This window comes from Microtus pennsylvanicus, chromosome 7, assembly GCF_037038515.1.
Source record: "Microtus pennsylvanicus isolate mMicPen1 chromosome 7, mMicPen1.hap1, whole genome shotgun sequence".
NCBI classification, from domain to species: domain Eukaryota; kingdom Metazoa; phylum Chordata; class Mammalia; order Rodentia; family Cricetidae; genus Microtus; species Microtus pennsylvanicus.
The window spans coordinates 83,668,293-83,691,457 of NC_134585.1; the positions used below are offsets into that span (position 1 = coordinate 83,668,293).

The 23,165-nt window shown below is 36.9% G+C and overlaps 1 protein-coding gene across 1 annotated transcript in view; it reads left to right on the top strand.

The window, feature by feature from the left end:
* Positions 1 to 23,165, top strand: part of Bank1 (B cell scaffold protein with ankyrin repeats 1) — a 218,011-nt gene that overhangs the window by 54,301 nt on the left and 140,545 nt on the right. The window contains exons 4-6 of the mRNA XM_075981274.1: positions 5,502 to 5,640; positions 12,495 to 12,634; positions 21,092 to 21,197. Of these exons, the coding sequence (XP_075837389.1) occupies positions 5,502 to 5,640; positions 12,495 to 12,634; positions 21,092 to 21,197 (385 nt within the window). The remainder of the gene's footprint in view (positions 1 to 5,501; positions 5,641 to 12,494; positions 12,635 to 21,091; positions 21,198 to 23,165) is intronic.

Consider the following 23,165-nt stretch of genomic DNA (forward strand, 5'->3'; position numbering starts at 1 on the left):
CTGCAGACTGTTGGAACAACTCCTTTAAGTCACTCCACTGCCAGTGCTAGAGGAAGGAAAACCACTCAGACACTACCACAGGAATGCCAGAAATGTGAACTGTGTGCATTTGAGATACCAGGCACAGATGCCCAGGCAAAGACAAATGGCCGCATGGGTAAAGGAATAGGTAGCTGAAGCTGGGAAGAGAAAAGCTAAGAGCCAAAGATGTCAGCTCCTACGGTGTCAGAAATAATGGAAGAAATGGGAAAGAACTGTAATAAAAGCAATGTGATCTAGTCTCGAAGAGATGAAATCAAAGTAGGAAATAAAATAACTCGAAGAACAAAAATAGCTCCCTGGGAGTTATGCAATGAGTCTAAATAGCTACTTTTAAAAATATCTGCAACAGTAAAATTTGAGTATTATAAAACCCTCCCCTTATTACTCACACACAAAATTGAAGTCCAATAGCAAGCTTTGGCTGTCCTTAGGCAGACATACCCTATGCTGATGGCGAGGCAGGGGTTCTTTCAGTAGAGCAGCCATAGGCTTTTTTTTTTGAAAATTTATGGATATAGGTAGAATTTTTCAAGCATTATAAAGTTAAATTATTTCAATATAAAATCTATCTTCAGAACCCTACTATATATATAAAAACTAGACGTCAAAAGATCATATAAAATACCTTAAATCCAGAATTATGCTCCAATATTTCAGAATAATCTCATCCTTTGGAACAAAAATAGTTATCCCAGACAAATCTTGGGCTCTCGGTAAGTAGATCTTGGTACAGTCTGAATCCATATACTGGTGCCAGGCACTGCAGAAAAGACCATTTGGTTCCAGCCAAGTGAAAACTGCATTTCTGGTTTCCCTGGAGAATGTTCAGTACATGCCAATTGTCTGAAATGACAACCTTTGAACTCCACCATATTTCTGAGAAGTCTTCTAGATAGTGGGTGGGCAAAGACCAGAGAACAATGCCCCATCTCCTAAGAAAGTAGCAAAAGAGGTGTCTATGGAATCCTAAAAGTTCCATAACTTATCAGTGCCAGCTCTGACAGTTCCTAGGCAGTTGGAAGTGGGCCTCATTCACGGCTAGCACTGTTGATACCCATGTAGCAGTTTTGTTTCCATCCTGTTGACCATGTGTTCAATGGGACCACAGTCTTCCTTCCCTATCATGCGAGTTACCTTGCCCCTCCCGCATTGTTCCTTGCTGTACAATTGCTGCATCTTCCTCTCACTGTCTGCTCCTGTTCTGCAGAAGCAGCTTTTATCCATCACTAACTGAGGTGCATTTTTAAGCTGTTTTCTTTCTGTGATCCTATGAGCTGGGGAGCATTGATCCTTCTGCTGAGTAACCTTTCCCAGCACCTTTCTTTCCACAGATTATCAATTTTCTAAGCCTTGACAATCTTACACTGCTTTAAAGATGGTTGAAAAATATTATTTTCCTCTTTGACATTGACCCATTGTTCTATTTATAAGGGTTATTCCTTAACTGTTTGAGAAAAAAATATTGTATCGGCGTAAATAAATGCAAGGCAAAAATTAAAGAATATATACAGTTTTAATGTTTAAATAAACTTACAGAACCGAGATTCCTGCGTAGCACAGGAAGTAGGAAAGAAAAAGGCCAGAGGCCTCCGCTTGCCCAATTTATTCGTATGCGTTCGCCCGAGGCAAACCCGTTCCCTAAAGGGGCTGGCTTAACCCTACAAAATATGTAGGTGTTGTCTGTGTTAGCTTAAACCTGTTTCATCAAAGAGCCCTTCTTTAAGTTTCTGTGGGATTGCATATTTTCTTCTATTTTAGTATTCTAAGCCTGCTTTACTTCTTTATTTTCTGTACACTCTGGATTTTGTATTGTGGAGTGACAAATCATAAACAATATGGTGTTAGTTAGGTCTGCCAAAGGTATCTGTTGTTCAAATAGAGCATCAATGTTTACTTACCTTCCTGATAAAATCCACCTGGAAGGCATTAGCTCAATGATAACATCTAGACCAGCATCTCTTGTGTATGCTGTCCACTGCTTCAAAGATGTGACCGTATAAAAGTCTTTGACAAATTCCCATGGAGTAGTGGTTCTCCACTGGGAAAGGCTTTGCCTTTCTTTTATGTGGGGAGATGTAGGCAAATCTGCAAGCATCTCTGATTATCACAGTTGCTGCTGACATCTAGTTGATAGAAACCTGGAAGCTGCGAGCATTACATAATGCACAAAGCATACTCGTGACAGTAGCTTATCTCATCCAAAGTAGCAATCCTGCTAACATTAAATCCTGTCTCTGAGTGTACACCTGCAACAAATGAGTCACCTTCACTTCTCCCTAGTGGTGGAACCAAAAACTCCAGCTCCTTTCTGTGGCTTCTGTGACATTGGCAAGGTTGTCCTGTATTCCCTCTGTGAAAAGTGTCTGATCTTTAGTCATGAGTCCACCAACGCCTTTCACACATTTTACACAAAGCTTTCAGGACTGCAGTCTGTGCTCCGAATCCTCCCTGCTCCTGCTATTTCTGAGTCCCCATCAAGAATTTGGTGAGGATGTCTCCATTTCCTCAACAGAATCACCACTTCAAGACTGGTTAAGATTCTTTTCTTCATCGTTTTTTTATCTGCGTGGAAGATCCTTCATTAATCACCATCCTTCCTTTTTCCAATTCTTTCTCTGCTATTATGAGACAAACAAGTGTCAAGTGCACAGCAAGTTGCTGGGGCAGCAAGTTTACCAAGTCCCATGAACCTATCTTTCTTTAATTGGTATCTATAAAGTAGTTATGAATATGTGAAAATACCATAGTTCACTGTGCAAAAGCCTTTGTGAGCTATCAGTGATCAACTGGGATCTCACTGTTCTACCTGTGTTTAAATCTCAGCCCAAAGATGCAAACAAAACCTCACTACATATGTGTTTTTATTATAGACCAAATTGCACTCTTTTTGTTGAAATCTCAAGTTTTGTGAACAGTACAGAAACCTTTAAAGTTTATAAGTAGTAATGATCATAAACAATTTTCTTTATTAATTCTTAGATACCCAGTAAAGGGGCACAAACAAAGGGGTCAAGCAATGAAACACAAGATGGCAGCCTCATAACTAGTAAACACACATTTATAAAATTTTAATATCCTACAGCTTTTTTTTTGAGTCAAGTTTACCCATGCTACTAAAGACAGATCTCTCCTGGATTGGGCTGCTTACTGCAGCAAGATGCAGGAGTATGTAAAGCCCCACATAGAGGGCGGTAAGGAATTCAGCCTAGCAGACTCAATTCAATGCTCTCGCGTTTTTATAGATGTATTCTGTTTTAATTTTTAGAACATCAGAGAATCTGCCATGTCCATAATGTTCAGAAGATATGAAAATGATATAAAGATTCTTAAATGCTACCAGAGTATTTTGAATGAGGAGAACTATGGAACACTTGGCTTGGTCATGGCTGGATGCAGATGTAGATGTGAATGTATAAGTGCTCATTTGAAAGTTCTACAGTTCTTGAAGGCTAAAGTTAGAGGAAAGCTTGACTATGAGGGAGCAGAGGAAGAAAGAGTCTATCAGCAAGGCAACAATCACCTTTAAATAGGACCAGCAACTTAACTTGCAGTACAAAATGAAAATACAAAGCCCCTTGGTTCAAATTAGTTAGCATTTCAAGGCAATGGCAGCAGAACATTAAAGCAAAGGCAGGGTTTTGTAAGCCCCGTGTGACTGTGCAGGTCTTCACCCAAGAAACCAGCCCAGGGTACAGATGAAGATGCAGGCACTTTATTGAGTGTCTTCTGTTGGGAATTTTTGCTGGAAAGGGTTGAAAGGTGGAGTTCTGCCCTCTATTAAGGAGGGAGTCTGATGCATGAGAAGCAGCATATTTGGGGCTGCTCATGAATGAGAATGAGATGCCTTGGAGAATAAAATTTTGGGTGAGCACACTTTGCTTACCAATTCCATAGAGTCAAACAAGTGGTGACTTTGGCATTGAAAAGAACTCTAAAGAACTATCAAAAGGCTATTAAAGGCTATTGAGGACCAGACCCAAAATGAAATGTGAAGTCATTGGGGTTGAGGTGACAGATGTGAGGTCATTAGAGCTATGAAGAACAGATGGGACCATGGGATCATGTCCCTTATCTGCTGACATGGTGCATGCTGCATGGCCAGGAAAAGAGATTCCTTTGAGGTAGGATCTGTTCTCTGTGTATCATTGGTAAAGATAAATTTAAATCAACCTTGAATAAGTATTTGGGATGTGACTATGGTGGATAATGGCTGAAGTGGACCTGAGCATCTGATAAGTGATTGGCAGTATTGACTTTACCACTTCTAGAAAGGCCTTGGTATAATGCATTAATATGTAAGTCATAGTATGTGATTATGCTTAGAACAGTAACACTAGAGTAAGAAAAAAGAATTAATGACTTTTTAATAAATATAATATCATGAAAGTGTATCAGCGAGTTCCCTATTTACTGACAGGGTAAAATTTACTATAACAACAGATTTGAGAGATGATATCTGAGACAGTCAAAAAATATTTTACTTTTCACAGAGTCAAGTAGCATAATATAAGAAATAATGAGGATCTGAAAGTTAGATAATTCCTAACAATTTTCTAAATATGATCCTAAATTGTGCTGCTTACGAGCAGCAGTTGAATTTTCTATTTCAGTTCCGCAGGATGTGTGTGCATGTCTGTGTGTGTATGCGTGTGTGTGTGCATGCATATATATGTGTTGTCTGTCTTTTTCAGTTAGGGTTCAAGGAAATATTCTTATATAAACAGTGTTTATCATAATTTCTATAAAGTTGATATCCAATAATATTTACCAATTCCCAATTAAATGCACTCTTCCCGATTAACATTTTTTTCTGGATTTGGTTCCCCAAATATGGTCTTCATATTTTTATTTCTGTTCACAGCTCAAACTTCTCCAATATAATTAAATATTGGAATTTTTAGTTGCATAACTTTAATCATCTCAGAAGCCTTAACAGGCCCTTGTATTAGCAAAGAAGACCCAAGAGAACTTCTATGACACAAACTGGGGAACTATACAACATTAATATTTTTATTTTATTTTAATTGTAAGAGATTTTCAAGTTAGATTAGCTAGGTTTTTACACACAGAGAGAAATAGAAGAGTCAGGGTCAAGGATATGTACTTGGAAAAGGAAATGTTTACTGGCTTACTTATGGCCAATTTGTTAGTCTATAAAATGGTTCTGATACCCTGGGATGGGAGGCTATGTGCAAGAAAGGGCAAAGATAAAGAAACTGTGTTCTCACTGTTTCTCAGCTGCAAAGCATGGTTTGGAGCTGGATGAGAATGTGAGAGATATCAAAGTACTAAAAGTAAAATTCAATGAGCATGCATTTATATGTTTGTATATGGTTAAAAATACAAACAAGATAAATTTATCAACAGTCTAAGATTTGACCACTAATAAATGTGGTGGGCACTTTGGTGAAGGAAAACTATTTGGCGAGCTTAACCTATTGCATTTTTTTATTTAACAGAATCCTGGTGAGATATTCATCCTGTTGAAAGATGAGCTAATTGGTGAAATTCTGGAAGTTGAATTTATTTCGAACAGCAAGCGCCTCAGAGCACGGCCAACACGCTGGAGTAGGAGCGTCTGGTGTATGAGAGCTGCAGGTGAGAAATTTGGAGTTTTAATAATAATAAACCTCTCCCTGAGTTCCTTTCTTGTGATTTATGATAAATGGTTTCACTTCCCTCAGAAACTTGAGTTTGCTCTGCAGGTGCTTCCTGTGTTATTTCTCACATGTTCAACATTGTTATTATTAATCTGATTTGCAAAAGTAAGGTTGTGTAAATCCTTAGAACTTGGTTTGTATACCATTTAGGGAAGTGGCTGCCAGTAACATGAAACATCATTAAATATGTCAGTGGAATGTACTTGGATATATAGTCACTACTAAATATGGAATTAAAATTATTTCCTTTATGCAACATGAGGATTCACAGGTTTTTTATTTTTATTAAAGAACTTTATGTTTTCTTTTCTTGTATCTCCATTCAAAGCCTTGGGAAAGTTTTGGCAGTTTCATAAAGCATAATTCTTTTTTGGTATTTTCTAGTACCATTTCTCAGATATTCTCATCAGTTCCTTTTCTCATTTGTGAAGCTACCCATTTGACTGCTCATATGTCCTAGCTCCCTTCTAAACTGGATTCGATTCCCAACACCCAGTTTGAGCGGCACATAACGGCTTATGCTTCCAGCTCCTGGGGATCTGAGACCCTCTTCTGGCATCTCCATGACATACCCACACACAGATGTACAGGCACCTGCACTCACATGTACATACTCACACACACACACACACACACACACACACACACAAAATAAGGCTTTGCAGACACCGCTGTCCCCTCTCACCGCTTGCTGCAGCTATGGTCAACCCCACCGTGTTCTTTGACATCCCGGCCGATGGAGAGCCCTTGGGTGGCGTCTCCTTCGAGCTGTTTGCAGACAAAGTTCCAAAGACAGCAGAAAACTTTCGTGCTCTGAGCACTGGAGAAAAAGGATTTGGATATAAGGGTTCTTCCTTTCACAGGATTATTCAAGGACTCATGTTCCAGGGTTGTGACTTCACACGCCATAATGGCACTGGCGGCAGATCCATCTACGGAGAAAAATTTGAGGATGAGAACTTCATCCTGAAGCATACAGGTCCTGGCATCTTGTCCATGGCAAATGCTAGACCAAACACAAACGGTTCCCAGTTTTTTATCTGCACCACCAAGACTGAGTGGCTGGATGGCAAACATGTGGTCTTTGGGTAGGTGAAAGAAGGCATGAACATTGTGGAAGCCATGGAGTGTTTTGGGTCCAGGAATGGCAAGACCAGCAAGAAGATCACCATTTCCGACTGTGGACAACTCTAATTCTTTTGACTTGCGGGCTTCTTACCCACCAGACCATTCCTTCTGTAGCTCAGGAGAGCAGCCCAGCCCCATCTGCTCGCAGTACCCTTCATCTCTGCTCTCATTGAAGTTCTTTGGGTTCCATATTTTCCGCATTCCCCTTCAAGTCTAGCTGGATTGCAGAGTCAAGTTTATTATTATGAATAAAAACTAAGTAAGAACTGTAAAAAATTAAAATAATTTTGTGAAATTATTTTGAGAAAATGATTATTTTTTAAAATGTAAGCCTACTTGCTTTTGTTTGATGGCATTTTTTTCTAAAAATCAGAGGATAAAGTTATTGCAAAAACTTTAAAAACTATGAACCTTGTAAATAGTTTTATACAAAAAGATATTTAATCCTATAAATATGGAAATATAAAATGTTTATACTTGCAAAGTATATTAGGTACTTTGTGAGTCCATTATAAAGTTCATTTATATTTACAAGTCAGCATTGTATGTTCACGTTAGTGACTCCTCCGTGCCTCCTCACTCAGCTGGCGCTGGGGTTGGGTTTTCAGAAGGGAAACCTTTATTCCAATAACTTAACAAATATCCAGACACTGCTTCCTATTGTGGAAAAACATGCAGAAATGCGAAGGGAAGAACCCCCTCCATTCTCTTTTACCTTCTTGCTCATAGCCCCTATTACCCTATGTAACATTCTTAAATGATGTAATGAATAACACTTTCTAAGTAATTAGTTTCAGAGTTCAAACTAAATCTAGTTAAAATAAGTCAATACAGAAACATCAATAATACAAATTAAGAAGTACTTAAATAGTATTTCCCAAGTAGAAGATCAAGATGCCAAATAAAAGTATACATATTAAGAGTATTTTTTTGCTTCATATACCTAATGTCAAGATTAGTAGAAAGGAAAAAATAACAAAAGTATCTGAAACAATTAGAAAAATATATTTTAAAAACATTTCAATATATTGAGATGGGCTAAGGTTTTTTATTATTATAAGATACTTCAAAGTGTAATCAAGAAATGCAAAAATAGACAAATGAAAATCTATTTTAAAAAAATCTTCAACACAGCAAAGGAAATGATTAAGAGTTCAGAGCCAGCTATAGAATGGGAAAACTATTTATAAACTACTTGATAAGAGATTAATATTCAGTATATATAAGAACCTTAATAATAACATAGAAATCCTATTATTTCTTGTGCTTTTTTACTGCTTTCTTTTTAATTTTGGTATACTTGTATTTTCCCCCATTTGTTTCCTAAAGGAAAAATAGAGTTGGATGATTGGGGTGGGGGTAGAGAGGAAATGTAAGGAGATGGGAAAGAGAAAAGTGTGGTAAAATATTTTGTATAAATTCTCAATTAAAAAGGAATAGGAAATCGTATAAATAAACACTTAAAAGAAGAAATAATCAACAACTAAGTGCCAAAATGCTCACGATCCCTAATCATTGAGTAATAACAATCAATCACACCATCACGGCTCATCATCTCTCTACATCAGAATGGCTACTACCAACAAGACAAAGAGTAGCAAATCCTACGCAGGAATGGAGAAGAGAATTCCTACACTGTTTGTGAGAATGTAACAACGTATGGACAGAATGCCTTCTTAGAAAACTGAAAGTAGCATTGCCATCTGACCCCACAATTCTGACCAGGGCATACCCCAGTGGGAAAAATAATTTATTAAAGGAGGAACCTGCATTCTCATATCTGTTGCAGAAGGGTTTATAATAGCCAAAGAGTGAAATCAGCCTCCATGCTCATTAATAGAGAAATGGGTAAAGAAAACATGAAATTTATATGTGTATTTGTATGAATATTATTCAACCATATAAAAGATGAAATCCTGTGTATGCAGCAACAGAATGAAAAATGACAAATATTAAGTGAAACAAGCCATTTAGAGCAAGACTTATACCACAAAGTGTCACTCACTTGTGGAATTTGAACTGAGCTAAATCTTAAATAGAATCAATTTAATTTATTTATTAATAAAATTTTAATTTAATTAATTTTTAACTTTTTTTTAAAAAGTAAGTTATGATTTTTTTATTGGTTTACTGTGCTCCGAGCACAAGTATTGTGTGAGTAACTTAAAGTGAAGAGTTTCTTATTAAAGCAGGAAATATCTACGATTAGTTTAAGTACACAGGTGATATTTTTGTGAGAGTTGGGAGAACGATGGAGAGTCTCATCAGACAGATGTCTTGTAAGATTTAAGATTCTTTTGAAGTCAGGATATAGCACACTACCACAAAAAGATGAAATGCCAGAAGGTCTTGTTATTCCTAGAGCTAAACAACAGAGGACTTCTAAGCAGGGCACTCTGAGAGGGCTGCATGTGAGCTTATGGTCACAGACAGTTGGAACTAATGGCTTAGCTTCAGTTGAAGAGGCAGGGCAGGGTGATGATACAAATGTCCAACTCTAGTGTGTCATATTTCTAGGAATAAAAACACATCGAGCCTACCTAATTAAACTCAGACAACATTAAAAATATTTGATGGTTTATTACACATAAACATTTTTCTATTACAATCACAAATATCTTCCACACATTTAGATCACTTAATAATTCAGCCAAATAGTACTGGAAGTCCCTACTGTGATTGATGCAATTTTCCTGATTAATACCAAATGTACGTGAACTTACTGCCTCCTGCAACCCCTCATATTTCTACTTACTTTGTACCCTTTACCACGTTTTCTATGTTTTTAGGGCACCTCATGCTTAACTTTCTGAAAGTTTCCTATACTATTCAGGCCACATTTATGCTCCCAATAGCTGAGTTCAAAACTGATGTCAAAACATTGAGAGGTCAGTGTCAATACAAACTCCACAATGGCTATTTTGACACAGATTAGAAGTTTTAGGTAAAAATAGTCAGTTCTGTCTTACAGCTTGCTGAACCCTGACTCCAGTGGCTTCCCAATTTGGCTCCCATTTTTCAGAGGCTGAGTGTACACACTTCACCTACTCCTGCTGTTTGTTTGGGTCCCCTTCTCTGAGGCTAGGTTCCAGACAGATAAATAGGGTCTCGTTTCTTCAAAGCCAACAGAACTATTCTAGAAGCCTAAAGGGAAGCTGGGAAAGCAAATTTTTGACTTTTTATGAAAGATAATAGCAGTACTGCATGTTTTCAGCTGGTAACAAAGCAGAGAAAATCTAATTCCATATTTAGTGACCTTCGGGAGGAAGGAAATTCTCATATTCTTTTCCTAGGTAGCATATCTTTCCCTTTGACCCACCTCAATCTTGGAGTCTGAATTTTTTACAATAGCTATTTATTTAGTTACTATGTATATAATGTTCTGGGCACCAGATCTCATTATAGATGGGTGTGAGCTATCATGTGGTTGCTGGGAATTGAACTCAGGACCTCTGGAACAGCAGTCAGTTCTCTTAACCTCTGAGCTATCTCTCCAGCCCTAGTCTGAATTTTTTACCTGAGAGAATACCATCTAGTTTGGAGACTCCCCCAAACTTTCATCTCAATAATTTCTTGTTTCTATGTTTCTATAATCGCTAGATTTTCGCAGGAAACAAATTTTTCCTAATGGCATTTATGGTTCAAGCAATTTGAAATTATAATAGTTCCAGTTTATAGCTGAGCCTTAAAAGTATGCTAAAACTTTCAACTAGAGATATTAACTAATTTCTACATAGAAGAAACAGAGTATTCCTTTGGTACCAGCAATACCATGAAGAAAAAAACCCAATAGCTTAGGGAAATCTAATTAAAAGTTGAAAGAAATATGTAATTCATGAACAAAAATATTGACTCACTTTATTAATGATGAAACTGTACTCTATATAATATAAATTATAACTTCATGTCTCATGAACGAAACATGAAAAGTCTTTTAGGACACATATTTTACTATGCTGAACTTGCATGGGAAAGAAGCAACTGATTGGTAAATTTCTGTTTAGTTTATGATCTCTAGGTATAATAATTCTGGAAAACAAAATGTTTTAAGATGAGAATTATTTAAAATCTACTAAAATCAATTTTGTTTGGCTCTGTCAACACCAACTTCCTGTTCAGCACAAAATCACGACGTTAGCTCATGGGATGTGCATTGCAGCCTTGGCACTCTGTTCTGATTTCTCTTACTCTATTGGATGTCTATCTCTTTGGTAAGACAGTGACACTTTTCAGTGCATATCATTTCACAGAATGTGTTACATATCTTGTCAAGAATGTGAAGAGAGAAATTTTAGCTCCATGATCTTGTTCAGTTTAAAATCTCCCCCACCCCGCCACCTTATTTTTGGCTTTGAACTTACCTTAAAAAATGATAAAAAGTGTATTAACGTCAGGAGATGACTCAAATTAGTGTCTAACCTTTAAGAAATGAAACATTCACAGCTGTTCAAGGATGTTGATCTTTTCATTAAACTTCTTCTGAACCTCATATTTTTAAATAACATTTTTAGAAGAATTTGAGAAATATCTCAATGGCAGCATGAAAAGCTGTTAAAATTTGTTCTTCAAATAGATCCAATGACAAATTTTGCTTATATTTTTTACACTACAGCATTACTTTTTAATTGAAACTACTGGTTTTTTTTTTAAATGGAAGTCCTCAATTTTTTATAAAAAAATTTAACTTTTTTGGTATATTACAGTAGAATTTGAGGTAGGCTTTAGTAGTCACTTTGAACAACTTGTTGACATGAAGGCTTTGGGTGGGTGGGTGGATAGGTGGATGGATCAATTGGTAAGTGGATGAATAGATGAATAGAGTATGCAAAGCTCATCCTGAAGTTTCTGGATATACTTGCTTTCCCCAGGTGTTAGAGGAGAGAACCAACCACTTGTTGTTTCTTGGTTGCCTGGATAGCCTGAAATAATCGCACAGAAACCATATTAATTAAATCACTGCTTGGCCTGTTAGCTCTATCTTCTTATTGGCTAACTCTTACACATTAATTTAACCCATTTCTACTAATCTATATAGTGCCACGTGGCATTGGCTTACTGGGTAATGTTCCCAGCGTCTGTGTCAGGCTTCTCTCTGACTCCACCCTTCTTTCTCCCAGCATACAGTCTAACTTTCTCTGCCTAGTTCTGTTCTTCTCTGCCATAGGCTCAAAGCAGTTCTTTATTCATTAACCAATAAAAGCGACACATAGACAGAAGGACCTCCCATACCACCCAGGATTTCTTATTCTAATCAATTGTAAATTATTCTTTAATGTCAATAAATCTTACTTCTGCACAAAATTTCTAGAAACTTGCATATAATTAATGGATTTCTGCTTTATAAAATTGAAACAAACACCCAAGTTTAAAGAATAGATTCTTTTTGCTAAATTCTAAAGAATTCTCTAAAGAGGATTTATATCCTTACAAAAAAAGTATATCAGTAGGGAGAAATAATTTGCATATGTTTTTTAAGTTTATTTAATCTAAATATGTACATTTTATGTTTTTAAAGCATGAAATATATAAAAAAATTTAAAAAATTAAGTGCTGAAAGTTAAATGCTAGAACTCCATAAAGACTTCCTTTGTAGCTTACATCATTATGGTACAGTATGCGCATTATACTTGGTGCTTAGTTTAACACTTGTTTATGTTTTGTAAGATTTTCCGGCTGGTTCAGTCACTGTCGAGATCCACTGTGATGGAATCATCAAGGCCACAACAGAGATTAAATACTACCAAGCAGCCAATGCCACAGAAAGTCCATTTAGAATGTCAGACCCCGGCAAGAGTACATGCCAGGTAAGTTGATCTTTCTAACCAGCTAATCGCTGTATATGCAAAAGAACGAATGCAGAAAGGGAGGATTCTTGGCTTGGTGTAAGGTTTGATAGAGTGTGAATGGATGGATGATCCACGGTAAGGGAAGAAGTCAGCCTCTGAGGGCCAGAGACACGGACAAATTACTTTGCCTCAATCAAGTCCTTCTAGACAATTCCAACCAGTGACAGCTTGTCCATTACAACATGGCTATCAGGACAGACTCAATTGAAACTGTTATGGAGAAGATAGATAATAGAAGAGAGAGAGAGTCAAAGAGCACCCCTTGAGAAATGAATTTCTTTACTTAGATGTGAACAAAACAAAACAAAAGAAAATCAGGTCATGAACCTGTAAGTCTATGTCAGACAAACCTAGCTACCACTAAATGGGAACCTGGGGTGAATCTTGCATCTACTTTCACATGAATGTTTTTACATAATTCTTAGTTTTAATTGTCACTGTTACCTGACAGTAAAAAAATGATAGAATCATCTATGTTCTTTAAGTGTTCTAGATACAGGATGGGGATTTCATGATGTATTACTGGCCTACTTGAAGAGCCCATATGTGTAATCTTTTCCTATCAGTACTGGGCATATGGAAGAATTTTAAGGAATCTTCAGGGAGCTTAAGCCATTAGTCTGGTTTCTGCATTTTTTTACGCTTGACCTATTTTAATAGGAAGAAATCTTGCTCAATATGCAAATGTATGGCTTACATGTTTATTTCACTGAGTTTCAGAATAAAATAAATATTTTAATGTAAACTAAAAATAATAAGACTTGATATTATATGAAAACTACAAAATGGTGTTTGCTATTTTACAATTGGAATTCTAAACTTCACTTAATTGGTCTTCCTGGGAGAAAATGGCAGAAGTGAATGCAAGGAAAGGGAGAGTCGATTCAGTTGGATGATGTGATCTTCAGACTTCCCCTTTGAGATCTGCAACAAAACGGTCAACGACAGTGATGTTGACAGGCCGCCCTGAGCCTGGTGTGATAGGCACTGGAGTCTTTACTTATTTTGTGTGAAACTTTCTTCTTTGGCATTCTTCTTGATGAGTGTCACATTTTAGAACAATGGGAAAAGCAAATGTCTTAGAAAAGGACAAACAGTGAAATACCATTTGTCAGCCTGGGAAGTCTGAGAACATTTGACAAAACGTCTATATTGCAAAACAAGTGCAAACAGAAAAGCTTGAAATACAGATTGCTTTATTTTCTTGTGACAAGTCTACCTTGTCTTTTACTAAAAATTCTGTTCATAACTAAAACTTAATAAAGGAGATATTCAGCATTCTCCATCTATAGCTAGTATAGAAGTAAATTAGTCTGCGAATACATGGGTTTCATGCCAGGGGACAGTTTGTATATAGTAAAAATTAAATGTATGACTTCTAGATACATTTTTCAGAATAAAATAATGTACAAGTCATGATTTCCTCTGTAGCGTGAAGTAAATGCACAGATTTTAGGAAATTAGGAAAAACTGTTTATCTTTACCTTGAGTGTGAAATGGGAAGTGAAAAGCAGTATTGCTATGCCTTGGTTTTCCCTCTTCCCCAAATCCAGGGACCTGTAAAGGGAAGACAGACTAGATCTAGCCTTGCACCAAGTCTGTAGAGGCAAAAGCAGTCTAGCCTATGGACGACAGACTTCTAGCTGGCAAAGAAACACATGAGAGTGAGGGTTAATGTACTTGGATGGGGAGAGATGTGGAAATTTTGCTGGTGACCTCTGGGCCCAAGAAATACTGGGGGATTAATGCAAGTGCTCTGGGCTCTGGGCAAGTAAACTAGGCCCTAGGCCCTCCCAAGTGTTCCATCAGAGGCTAGAAAGAGTGGCCATGCTTCAGCTTCTAGAACATGGCCCTAAAGCAGACGCTGCATGAGAACTGGGGTTCCTCTAAATCTGCACAAATATCCTGTAAATCACTGTCACACCATAAGAAAGATTCTTTATTTGATGGAGGAGGAACTGCAGAGACTTTTCCTTAGTGTTTTTAAAGGCCAGTTGTGTACAAACTGCTTCTCTGAGTTTATATAGAACACCACAGTGATTAGTCTTTCTTCTGACACTGTCACTGAACCTAATAATTTGTCTACTTCACAAACGGTCCACTGAGTACCTCTATTCAAAAGCCAACCTACATTGTAATCATCTTCCCCATAATGGTTGCTTATTTGTAAGGAAACATACCAGCAAGTGTGAATTCACCCTGCCTGCTTGCCTGAAATGGCATACTGTAAAATTTGCTGTCAGCTTCCCTACATGGTTTATGGCAGATATAATTTCAGTAACCATGAAATTATTAGCAAGATCCTTCTATAGCCATTTAAGTGCTATTGGGTATATATAGTCTAAACCCAGTGTGAATTTGAGGACAGAATAATTAATGAGAAATTGGTGGGTTTTATTTTTCAGTTTTCCTAGAACTCACAATAAGAGACTTTATTTGCCATTTAAAAGCTATTGCACACAAAGTAATAAAGCCATTCTATGAATTTTAATAAAGAATTAATGAAAGAACTGATTTGTTTTGTTTTAATGATGTCCATTAGGTTTTAGAACATTTTAGCTCAATGAACTTAATGATCTCCTTAAATCAATCATCTTTCTTTCTTTCAGGGGTGATAGATCCTAAAATCCCAGTACAGAGACCAATAAAGGTTCAATTTCTAGTGTATCACTTAAAACAGGGAGCATGAGATATTCAAATGAAAAACTTGTAAACTTAGTTTGGTAGGGCAATTAATATTCAAATACTGTAGATAGAAATACTTTAATTTATCGTTAACTGAGATAATTAAAACCTGTGAGACTTTCTTCCCATTTACACAGGTGTCTTGGGGACAGCAAAAATGTTAGCTTTTTAAAGAAATGACTGAGTAAGATTCATAAATGAAACTAGATCAAATGCTCAAAGAATATAATAATTATTGATCAACATATGATCATCCTGTTATTTAAAAATGTTAAAGTATTGTATTCATGTTTATGTATATATATCTATCTGCCATATGTACACGGGTGCCTGCAGAAACCAGAAGAGGGCATCAGAATCCATGGAGCTGGAGTTGTAGGTGGTTTTGAGCTGCCCAACATGGGTGTTAGGAACTGAACTTGGTAGCTCTGGAAAAGCAGCAAGTGTTATCTGTTGAGCTGTCTGTCTAGCCCCATTCAAAAAATTCTTGAAACACAAGAAATAATTCTTCTTAGCTATACTTCTTTTCAGTAAAAGGCATCTTTGCATTGCATATTTTTATCACACTGTATATTTTACTTTACACACAATAAATATTATTTTCATTTTCTCACTCGGTATACTTGATTTTTTTTGTTAAGTTGTGTATATTATTCAATCTGTGACTTGCTGTCTACAAATATATATTTAATAATACTTTTATTAGTTCTTTGTGAATTTCATACATTTTGATCATATTCATCTTTCCTCCCCAACTCATCCCAAATCACCTACTTTTCCTCTCACCTAACTCTGTATCATTTTTCCCAATCTTTTTAATTCTGTCTAGTTTACTGGTATGGGGCTTGCTCTGGAGAGTCGGCTACTTACCAGGGATCACATCATTAAAGAAAACTGACCTCCTCTCTCCCAGCAGCTATCAAACACCAATAGCATGAAAACTGGGGTAGGTATCCACGTGCACCCCTCACCCCCCATACTGGGACTCTCTCTGGCTTGAGCTTGCACAAGTCTTGTGCATGCTGTTACAATCACTGAGTTGGTGTATATGCTGCCACACTGTGTGCTGTCTTCCTTCACCTCTCATTCTTACAATCTTTCTTCTCTCTCCTTTGTAAAGACCCCTGAGCCTTGAGGGGGTTTATATAGACATTCCATTTAAGGCTGAGTACTCTACAGTCTCTTATTCTACGAACCTTGATCAGTAGGAAATCACTGTCTTAGCTGTCATCTACTTCAAGAAGTTTGACAAGGGCTGAGAGAGGCACTGACTTACGGACAGGAATATATCTTCATGGTTTGTTTAAATATACTACGTCCATTTAGCAAATACTTAAGACAATAAGACATTGCTATGAATTGGTTAAAAAGTAAGACAATATCTCCTGAGTAAATTGGGAGCATGGGAACCTTGGAAGAGGGTTGAAGAAGGGGATGGGGGGAGGCAGGGAGGGGAGCAGAGAAAAATGTAGAGGTCAATAAAAATCAATTTAAAAAAGAAAACAAAGGAAAGATTATCTCACTGAAGAAAAAATTATTTCTCCAGATCATGTGCCAATGGCACACACACCAGCTGATGTTAAGACTGGAAGACGGTGGAAACATCAGGAGGTGTAGGCCAGCTGGAAAGAGTATGTCATGGAGCTGTGCTCTTATAGACAGATCTTGTCCTTAGATCCTGCTTGTCTCTCTCTCCCTGCTTGCCAACTTCCAAGGGGAGCAATTTGTTTCAGTCATACATTTCTTGTATTGTGGTTCTGCCTTGGTAAAACCAGCTGACATTGAACTTAAATCTCAGAAAATATGAACCAACATTGACTTTTCACCCCTGTCATTTCTCTCAGGCATTTTGTCTCAGTGGTGGAAACCTTGACAATATAAAATTCAGTGGGGTTGGAGTAAGGAAAGGTTCTGGCTTGAAAAACTCCCACTGTAAGAATTTGCTTCAGTGTGCTTCTGTATCCTAATTGTTTCCTTAAAGGGTAATTTCTTAACCCAGTTAATTTTGTGGTTGGGGCTGTTTCCTTTGAAGATTCTCTTAAGAGTGATACTGGAAACCCCTTCTCTTTCTAGTAATTTTCTAAATTTTCCATTAGACTCTGTCTGTCTCAAAATATTGATGCAAACCGTTGTAGGCGGATGCTGCTTGCTCGTTTCCCGGCCGCCCAGACCCAAAATAATCACGCAAAAACTGTATTAATTACAACACTGCTTGGCCCATTGGCTCAGGCTTCTTATTACGTCTTAACAAACCCTTCCTATTTCATCAACCTTGGTTGATACAAGGTGCAAATGCAGGGAGCAGCACCAGTGTTTTCCAGAGTGCTGACTTGCAGCCAACTTCTAATGTCTCACAGAATGGGACACTCAAACACATTTCAATGCACATGAAACAAGTTCCCAAACCTTTCCAGAACCCTCGCTTATCAAAGCATTCCTTTGTGTTTCCTCACTGTACGATCTTTTAACTCGCTATTCTTTCAGGTTGCTGAGTGTTCTCATTCATCCCACACACAAATAACCACTACACTTCCTGCCACCCAAGACACTTGATGACAGGATGGGCTTTGTTTCTCATTTTTGTAAAACCACCATTTTTAACTCAGTTACTTCCTTATATATGGGGCACAACTAGTATTTATTACTTCTGGGTATGAGGAAACCTCAAGCGACACCCTCCTCCCTGATATTATTTGAATAACGTAGTGAAAGAATATAGACCAAGGATGCAAAGAAGGCAGGAAGAGAAGTGAAACCACACCCTGGAAATACACCCCGGTCCGTGTGTGAAACAACCTGCATGAACTCTCCAAAGTGTACTGTACCAGGCAGACAAAGAACTGGGCTGTGACTCGTCTTTCTTTTGCTACCATAATGGATCTTGAGTTATTACCCTTTCATATTGACTTAGAGACCATACAAAAGCTGTCTTATCTTTCTTATGAATATTAAGGAAATATTGTTTTGAAAAATGCCTGAGATATTAGCTCTCTTCTGAAAGGCTCCATATTATCTCACCATTCTGGATGATAGCAACTTGGCAAAGGAGAGATTTGGATGGGTCGTGGGTATGAGTTATAATTTTTTATTAAAATGACATCCACTGGTTTCATAGGAGATGGGTTTCTTTTGTGTTAAATGACTTTTTCAGGTATCCAATGAAGAACCTACAACTCTTGCTCTCTGTGGTTTCTTCAGACTGAAATGTCCCATACGTTTATGTTCAGAGATGAAATGTTAATTACTAGATTATAACAATTCTCCTTTCAAAAGGTTTGAGTTTTAAATATGTGGAGGTGCTCCATATCTTCTTTTTAAAATTAAAATGGAATAATTATACACAATGACTTTTCACAATATGATATTCTAACATCTATCCACCGCAAAGTGATAAAATACAGGTGATCACATTCTTTCCTTATCATTTCTCATTTGCACCAAAGGCTCCTCCCATCATGTCCTCCACATAGTATGTGGTAGGTTATGGTTATACAGTGGCCATGACACTGTGCTCTGGATACTAGAACTTGTCTCTCCGGTCTGTGTTTCTGTGGACCCACTAGTCAGCCTCCTATGGCTTGCCACCACTCTCACACTTTCTGCTTCTGCCAGTCTATTCTATATCCCCATCGAGATCTACAGAGGAAAGGGTAGTGTTCGCCAGGCTGATGTGCTCCAGATTTAGTAACAAACAGTAAAAAAAAAATCACTGAGAATGTGACTACTTGATATATGATGCACAGATAAATGAAAGGTCAATGAAAAGATTCTCTCCCAAATTCAAATGATCAGAGCTTGAGTTCCAATAAGAACTGGCATACAGGCACAGACTTTTGTGAAGTTAGTGGAGTATGCATGAAATATTAATGATTCTCATGAAAACAGAAAGTGAAAGGCAATTGAGAGAATGGTCAAAGAAAATGATTGAAGGAACAGGATTAACAAGACCAATGCTGTTACACAATTGGAAAATAGTTCTCCAGACAAGCCAAAGGAATAATGTCAAAACTCCTTTAAGAAATCGTGTCATCCAAAGAGTTGTATCATAATAGAATTAATTATATTAATGAAAAAACAGACTAGAATCTAGAAATCATTTTTATCATAACATGTCATAGCAGAAAAAAATAACATCTAGAATTTTGCAGGCAAATTGATGGAGCTAGAAAACATCATTTTGAGTGAGGTAACCCAGACACAGAAAGACAATTATCACATCTACTCACTCATGTTTTTAAACATAAAGCAAAGAAAACCAGCCTATAAATCACAATCCCAAAGAACCTAGACAACAATGAGGACCCTAAGAGAGACATACATAGATCTAATCTACATAAGAAGTAGAAAAAGACAAGATCTTCTCAGTAAATTGGGAACATGGGGATCTTGGGAGAGGATTGAAGAGGAGGGGAGAGGCAGGGAGGTGAGCAGAGAAAAATGTAGAGCTTAATAAAATCAAAAAACAAGAAACTGTGTCATCATTTTATAAACCATTTTCAAAAACACTTCATTGAATACGTGTTATACTTATTTAAATTATTAAAATCTTGCCCTATACTTAGCAATTAGTTCTTATAAATTATTGGTAATAGATGAAGATGAGAAAGTCAGTCTCTATGCTTTAGTTGATATGATAAAAATGATTTCTAGATTCTAGTCTGTTTTTTCATTAATATCATCAATTCTATTATGATACAACTTTCATTTCGGTACACTTCCTCCTTTGCTGATGCTATCAGTCCTGCATTACTAAGACTCACAGAGGAGACCTGGATCAGAAGGTCAAAACATTTTTCTACCATATTATTTGCATGTCAGTCAAGGTGACTTTCTAACTACACATATAGCTATTCAGCAGCAATACAGAGTAATTAAAAGTCTCAAGTTTCTTTGAGTTTTAATGTTTATTTCAGTATTCATGGTCGCAATGTTAAGAAATGACTCATTCAGAAGTTAGAAAAATTAAGTTGACTAGGGAAAATATATTGTTTTTACTGAAGACGTATCCTTTTTAATTAACTTAATAACTTCTTGGAAGGAGACACACACACACACACACACACACAGAGAGAGAGAGAGAGAGAGAGAGAGAGAGAGAGAGAGAGAGAGAGAGAGAGAGAGAGAGAGAGAGAGAGAGAGAGAACTTTTCCTAACCTTCTAAAGCAGTGCTTCTCAACCTTCTCAAGGCTGTGACCCTTTAACACGGTTTCTCATGTTGTGGTGACCCCCAACCATAAAATTAGTTTTGTTGCTACTTCATAACTATGATTTTGGTACTGTTAATTATATTGTAAATACCTATGTATGCCAATGGTCTTAGATGAGCCCTGTGAAAGGGGAGCTCCATCACTAAAAGGCTCAGGACGCACAGGTTGGGAATTTCTGCCCTGAAGCCTTTTCTCCACTTGTGTACACACCTGCTTCGTTATAAGCTACAGTAGGAAATTATAAAATGTGTGATACCCACTATTTATCAAATCCCTCTAAATGGCTGGCCTGGTTTACTTTCTTCTCCTTCCTTGTGAACAGTGGAACAAAGAAGGTGCCTTCAATTTCTTTCCCTCAGATACTTAGTTCTAGAACCATTCTGATTCTGTATGTGATAACTTTCTATTTTGTAGCACACTAAGTTCAGTTAGTGCTACCTCTGTGGGCATGGATGTGGGGCCAATCACTGGAACATGAGCATCCTATCAGCTAATTTTACATTTCCTTTGCCTTTGAAAACAGAAAAGCATGATGGAGCTTGATGGTGTGCTTGCATCTCTATTCAAGCATGAGATACCATACTATGAATTCAAACCTCTCCAAACTGAAACTTACCCTCCAAAAGAATGTGAGTACTTTTCAACAGTATTATTTTTTTATTATATTCCAATCTCTGTGACTTTTTAAGTACTTATGTTGCCAAGAAACTGCCTATTGTTTTACATAACTCCTATCTCTTAAGGCCATACTATAATGGAGAAAACATTTAAATATATTTTGTTAGTGTATGTATATGTGTGTATGTGCCTGCATGCCACATGTGTGGTGTGTGTGTGTAGACACATGTGCAAGAGACAGAGGACAACTTTTGACCATCAATTTTCTCCATCCACCTTTACATTGGTCATGGGGACTCAGATCAGAAGTTTTGATCAGCAGGCACTTTATCCACTGATCCATTGTGTCAAAACCAATAAGACAAACATTTATAGGTCCATGTACTTTTTCAATCACAGACTGTAAAACTGTGTGTCCATTCTAAAATTAGTAGACTTAACCTCATGAGTTTTATTCTAAGAATAGGTTTGAATACATATATTTGTAATGAATATTTATCACATCATTGTGTGTAATCACAGTATTCCTAAGATCAATGGTTATGTAAATTTTGACATCGATATTAATGCAACTATCAAAATTAATTTTATCATGTTTTTTTTGCTGGCTTGATATTTCAGTGTTGAATAGTAGACATACATAGGAGTGTGTAAATTGGTTGCCTCACCTGTTTATAGTAATTATGTGGGGATTGTATAATGTAAGTACTTGTGTTTTTAAAAAATCTTAACAAATGGACATTTTCTTGTTTAAAAATCTGCTAAATTTGTGAGTAGGGGGGTACACACTCATGTTGAAGATCAGAGGACAACATGTGGGAGTCAGTTTTCTCATGTTTGATCTCATGGAAGAAACTGAGATTGTGAGACTTGACTCCATGCGCAAGAGGCATTACTTTCTGAGCCACCACACTAGCCTCCAAATGGACATTTTCTATGATTACAAGTTATTGTTTGTATGGTACAAAATATATAAAATATACCAAGATAAGACATGTAAGAGCTACCGACAAAAGTTATATAGTCAAATGTTACTGTGAGCTCATGGTCTATTTTAGAAACAGTTTTGTTTCTGCATAGTTTATTGAAAGAATGTTTAGTTCTCTTGGCATGCAGCATCTGTAAACACTGAGATATTGTGGTGAATGAGACAGGCACAGGGCTAAGAAACATGTCTTTTCCATATCAAAGGAAAAAAAGAAATATAAGTCTAGAATTTACATATTAACACTTAAAGTTTAAAGCATTTTTTGGGCTAGTTTTTAGTTAAGCACATCTATTGTGAGCCAGTCAGGCTTTAAGGCAGCAGCAAGAATCAGCTGAAGCCCAGCTGATTGTGAGGCAACTAAATGTCTAAACAGCTGAAGAACCATGGGGGTCTATTAAGAGGGAAGGCCAAGAGACATGCCATCTTTTAAGAAGTAAGAGTTAGATATGTGAACAAAATTTTTAACTCTGTTATTTACTTACAAAATAAGGTGCCAAATTCGGGCTGAAAAGGAATATAACATGATTTTTTAAATTCAAGATGCTTATAATTTAATTGAGGAAATAAGAAAATATGCAGTTGATGATCTAAACAATGTGACACATTTGGCCCATGGGATTGTCAGAGGAACATACATTAATTTGCATTGTCTGCTTCAGCGGTAGGACTTTAAATCTCAAATGATGGGGCCCAGCGAGGAAGAGAAGGGAGATAAGAACTCTAGATGAGTGAAAGTATACACAAAGCTATGAGGATGAAATTGGGATAAAAGAGAAAAAGATCCTACGACAGAAATCTTCATAAACTTTTTCAGCATCATATTTGTTTAGGTTTATGAAATTGGAACTATAGAGTTGTAGAATGTGAAATGGGTTAGGCCTCTCATTTGGTAGAATTCTAGATAACTCTAAAAGAATGAAAATTTGGGAGTTTGTTTGTGATCTGGTTTAGGTCTGGAATGCTCTGCAAAAGTCCCTGGTTAAAGGCTTAG